At 45.0% G+C, this 4992-nt stretch overlaps 1 protein-coding gene across 1 annotated transcript; it reads right to left on the bottom strand.

The window, feature by feature from the left end:
- Positions 1–409: 409 nt before the first annotated feature.
- Positions 410–1314, bottom strand: LOC140889491 (uncharacterized). Its single transcript, XM_073297208.1, has 3 exons — positions 1238–1314; positions 892–1037; positions 410–813 (listed from the first exon to the last, which is right to left on the bottom strand). Exons 1-3 carry the CDS (start codon positions 1312–1314, stop codon positions 410–412), a joined length of 627 nt encoding a protein of 208 aa, XP_073153309.1.
- Positions 1315–4992: the final 3678 nt, after the last annotated feature.

Here is a 4992-nt window from a genome sequence, read left to right as displayed (position 1 = left end):
GAAGCCTCCGAACACGATCGGAGCGTCCAATACCAACTTTGGGTTGTCCGAAGTCCCATCAATACATCAGCCATGACGTCACCTTGTTGACGTAATTGATGAAGTAAGCCCTAGCCCTGATCAGACCGTCCGAACCTGCAAATAGAGCGTCCGATCACAATCGGAGCGTCCGAACTCCACTTCGAAGCGTCCGATCTACGCTCGCCCAATTTTTTTACTTTTCGTTAATTATTCCTTAATTAACTAATTGGGTTATGGGTTACTACATTCTCCCCCACTTAAGAAATTTCGTCCTCAAAATTTAAGTCTAGAGAAAAGCATTGAAAGTCAAACAATTGTTCTTTATTGCAACTGATCATTACAAAGTACAAATCTTCCTTACAAAGAAAAGTACAAAATATCAAAAAAACTATGGATGTTCGGCTCGCATCCGGCTCTCTAGCTCCCAAGTTGCTTCTTCAGTTCCCCTACGCTGCCACTGCACCTTCATTAGAGGTATGCTCTTGTTGCGAAGCACCTTGTCCTTCCTGTCAAAAATCCTGAGAGGTCTCTCCACGTAGGACAAATCCTGATCCAATTTAACCTCAATCGGATGCAAGATGTGCGACTCATCTGCCACATACTGCCTCAACAATGACACGTGAAACTCATCATGGATACTGGAAAAATATGATGGCAAAGCTAAACGGTAAGCCACGTCTCCAACCTTGTCAAGAATCTCTAACGGACCAATAAATCTTGGCGACAATTTGCCTTTGAGTCCAAATCTCATCACCTTCCGAAAAGGTGACACTCGCAGGAACACATGCTCTCCTACCTCAAAATATAATGGTCTACGGTGAGTGTTTGCGCAACTAGCCTATCGATCCTGGGCTGCCTTAATCCTCTTACGGATCATCTCCACTGCATCGGTCATCTGCTGAATCATCTGTGGACCTTCGACTTGACGTTCGCCAACTTCATCCCAAAACAAAGGTGTACGACAGCGGCGTCTGTATAAAGCCTTGAATGGTGCCATGTCAATGCTGCGATGGTAACTGTTATTATAAGCAAACTTCACCACGCCAAATGGTCATGCCACGCTGGTCCAAAATCCATAACTGTCGCTCGAAGCATGTCGTCTAGAGTACAAATAGTCCTCTCACTCTGCCCTTCAGTCTCCGTTTGGTAAGTTGTACTCAAACTCATAGTGGTGCCAAGAGCTCGCTCGAAGCTACCCCAAAACATAGAGGTGAACCTCGGATCTCTGTCGCTGACAATACTCAACGAAATTCCATGCAAACGAACAACTTCTTGCACGTATAGACGTGCCATCTTGTCAAAAGTAAAGTCCCGATTATAAGGAAGAAATGTGCAGACTTCGACAATCAATCAACAACAACCAAGTTAGCATCACAATTCCTGGAATACATAGGCAATTGGGTGACAAAATCCATCATCACATGCTCCCACTTCCACTCAGGAATCTCTAAACTCTAGGGCAATCCATCGGGTCGTCGAAATTCAGCCTTGAACTGTTGAAACACAAGACATCGAGACACGAACTGATAAACATTGTGCTTCATTCCTTTCCACCAAAACCTATACATAGATGCTTGTACATTTTCATACTGTCTGGATGTACAAAAAATGTACTACGATGAGCCTGTGACAGAATCTCCTCTCGAAGTGCGGAATCATCAGAAACTACCACACAACCAGAGAGACACAACAGACCATCATTATGCAAATGAAAATCAGAAGTATTTCCATCCTGAGCCAATCGGGCTAACTTCTGCGTCTTCGGATCAACGTCCTGCGACTCACGTATGCACGTATACAAGGATGGTTCGGCAAGTAAAGATGAAACGCGAACTCCCTGCTGTTCCTTCTTATGTCGAAAAGTGAACCCCAAGGAACAACACTCCTCTGCCACTCGTGCAACCGAGCTGGTACGAAGGGAAATCACATACACTTTTCGGCTAAGAGCATCCACAACTGGATTAGAAGTGTCTAGATGGTACTTGATCTCACAATCATAATCCTTCAACAGATCCATCCAATGATGCTGTTCATCTCAGCATGAGTGAACAAATATTTCAAACTCTTATGGTCAGTAAAGATCTCAAACCTCTCACCGTACAAATAATGACGTCATATCTTAAGAGCAAAGACAATGGCTGCAAGCTCTAAATCGTGTACGGGATAGTTCTCCTCATTAGTATTCAATTGCCTGGATTCATAGGCAATCACATGACCTCTCTGCGATAACACACATCCCAAACCCTGGAGAGAAGCATCGGTGTGAGCCACAAAGCCACCTGATCCAGAAGGTAGAGCCAACACTGGAGCTGTAGTCAGACGGCACTGCAACTCGTGAAAAATCTCCTTGCACTCTGATGTCCAAACGAAAGGCACATCCTTCCTCGTTAGCTGTGTCAAATACTTAGCAATTTTAGAAAATTTCTCTATGAATCTTCGATAGTAGCCTTCCATCCCAAGGAAACTACGAATATCTGAAACTGTCGTCAGACGCGACCAGTTTAAAATGGCTTCCGTCTTACTATTATCCACAAAAACACCATCTCGTGAAATCACATGACCAAGGAAAACAACTCGACCAATCCAGAAATCATACTTGCTCAACTTAGCATACAACTGTCTCTCTCTCAGTATCTGCAATACTGTATGGAGATGAAAAATGTGCTCGTCAACACTGCGGGAATACACAAGGATATCGTCGATGAACACCACCATGAACTTATCCAAGAAGTTGTGAAATACTCTGTTCATCAAATCCATGAAGACTGCTGGAGCATTCATCAAGCCAGACGACATCACTAAGAACTCGTAATGACCATACCGTGTACGAAATGTTTTCTTGGAGATATCCTCCCATTTAACCCTCAACTGGTGATATCCCGATCGCAAATCGATCTTTGAATAAATGGAAGTACCCAGCAATTGATCAAGCAGATCATCTATCCGCGGAAGAGGATACTTGTTCTTCACTGTTGCTTGATTAAGTTGTCGATATTCAATGAAAAGACACATCGACCCATATTTATTCTTAACAAAAAGAACTGGGGCTCCCCATGGCGAAACACTCGGCTGAATATAGCCCTTATCAAGAATATCTTGAAGTTGCATCTGCAATTCCTTCATCTCCGAAGGAGCTAATCGGTAAGGAGCCATAGAAATTGGTGTTGTCCCTAGTAGTAACTCGATGCCATACTCGATCTCCCTCACTGGTGGTAAACCTGGAATCTCCTCTGGAAACACATCGGGAAAATCACGGACCACTGGTATCTCCTGGATGTCTGGTCCCTCCAAGGATGCATTGATAGCGTAGATAAGGTAGCCTTTCCCGCCAAACTCTAAAGCACGCCGGGCTTTCAGAGCAAAAACCACTGGCATCAAGGGTCGCGCTCCCTCACCATAGAATTACCACGTATCGCCATCCTCCCGACGAAACTGCACAAACCTATGATAGCAATCCACTATCGCCCTGTAGGTAGTCAGGAGATCTATACCAATGATACAATCGAATTCCTCCATGGCTAAAACCATCAGGTTAGCACTAAGATGATGTCCCTCGAAATCCAGAATGCAACCCATAACTAGACTCTTAGCCAAAACCTATTGACCCATAGGAGTCAAAACAACTAGCAATACGTCTACAGGTACCTGGAATCATCCGGTCAATGTCTGATTCCACTTGCTCCTGGTTCAGTGCAAAGACCTGCCCCTGAACACGTGGCCGTAAGGAAGAATGACCTCGAGAAGATGTCTGTCGCGGCGATGGCTGCGACTGCTGGCGCTACTGCTGCTGCAAAGATTCTTTAGTGCCTAAGGATCCACTCGCTGCTCTCATCATAGTAGGGGAGTCCCTCTTCATATGTCCCTCCTGTCCGCACTGAAACATGCGCTAGTCACTCGAGGACACTATCCTGTAGGATGCCTCCGTCTACACTACTGACAACGGTTCCACTTCTGACCACTAAATCGGTGCACTCCGCCAGATCCAAAAGAAGAAAAATAAGTGCCTCCCTGCATCTTGAAAGACTGGCCTTTCGGCCCCAAAGAGCTTGTCGGTCTGGAAGAGGAAGAACTCATGGCCCTGTTCCTCCGAATGATGTCTTCTTCCTGGTGAAAACAGCTCACTAAGTCCTCATAAGTCAGATCACCACCCACAGCGACCATCTGGTGAATCTAAGGGTTAAGAACCTGAAGGAATAGAGTATACTGCGCCATAGAGCTACCGGCAAACTGTGAACAATAAGGCTTCTGCTGGTACTCGTCGATAGTCATCGTCCCCTGTCGCAAGCTCAACAACTCGCTGGCCTTCAACTGCAGTAGGGTTGGAGGAAAATATATCTTCTCAAAAGCCGCCCGGAACTCCGCCTAAGTAGCAACTCCTCTAGCTGCTATGATCGGTGTAGAAATGGTTCTCCACCACTTCCTGGAATTTCCCTCAAGTAGGAAACCTAGTGACTCCATCTTCTGCTCCTCAGTACACTGATACTCTTGAAAGCAGTTCTCTAAACGCTCAATCCAGTCCTCGGCAACTCCAGGTGTCTCGCCACCTATTAATGGCTTCAGACTCATCTGAAGAAAACGATGCATGTTGAATCTCCTTTGCTCCTCGCGATGTCTAGGACGATCCTCCCAGTGGCCGCTTCCACTTTCGTGAATCTCATCGTAATCCTCCATCTGTTCAATAATAACAGATAATGTATTAATCCGCTTTGCTAATTTCCAGTTGCAATGCACTCTGATACCAATAAATGTAGCGACGACCCTACCCAAATCCACTACCTAATAGAAGTTATTAAAGCGCATACAATAATATTAAAAGCGTGAATAGAGGAGTACTCATAATACAATAAATCTGATCGTCAGAATACAACCGACGACAAAATAGTGTATAATACTTATACAACCATATCGAAAGTTCATAGGGTCATAACCCTACCACTAACTCTCGCTGCCTCCGACACCGACCTCACTTCT

This window comes from Henckelia pumila, chromosome 3 (genome assembly GCF_033568475.1).
Source record: "Henckelia pumila isolate YLH828 chromosome 3, ASM3356847v2, whole genome shotgun sequence".
Taxonomy (NCBI): domain Eukaryota; kingdom Viridiplantae; phylum Streptophyta; class Magnoliopsida; order Lamiales; family Gesneriaceae; genus Henckelia; species Henckelia pumila.
This window is presented reverse-complemented; position numbering and strand designations above follow the sequence as displayed.

What these genes read in the sequence shown, in the direction of transcription:
- LOC140889491 (XM_073297208.1), bottom strand. Translation starts at nt 1,314, where the DNA reads ATGGCACGTCTATACGTGCAAGAAGTTGTTCGTTTGCATGGAATTTCG. An exon ending in GTCAGCGACAGAGATCCGAG is followed by an intron (nt 1,038 to 1,237) that starts GTTCACCTCTAT and finishes TTATAATAACAG; the next exon opens with TTACCATCGCAGCATTGACA. An exon ending in CGATGCAGTGGAGATGATCC is followed by an intron (nt 814 to 891) that starts GTAAGAGGATTA and finishes ATTTTGAGGTAG; the next exon opens with GAGAGCATGTGTTCCTGCGA.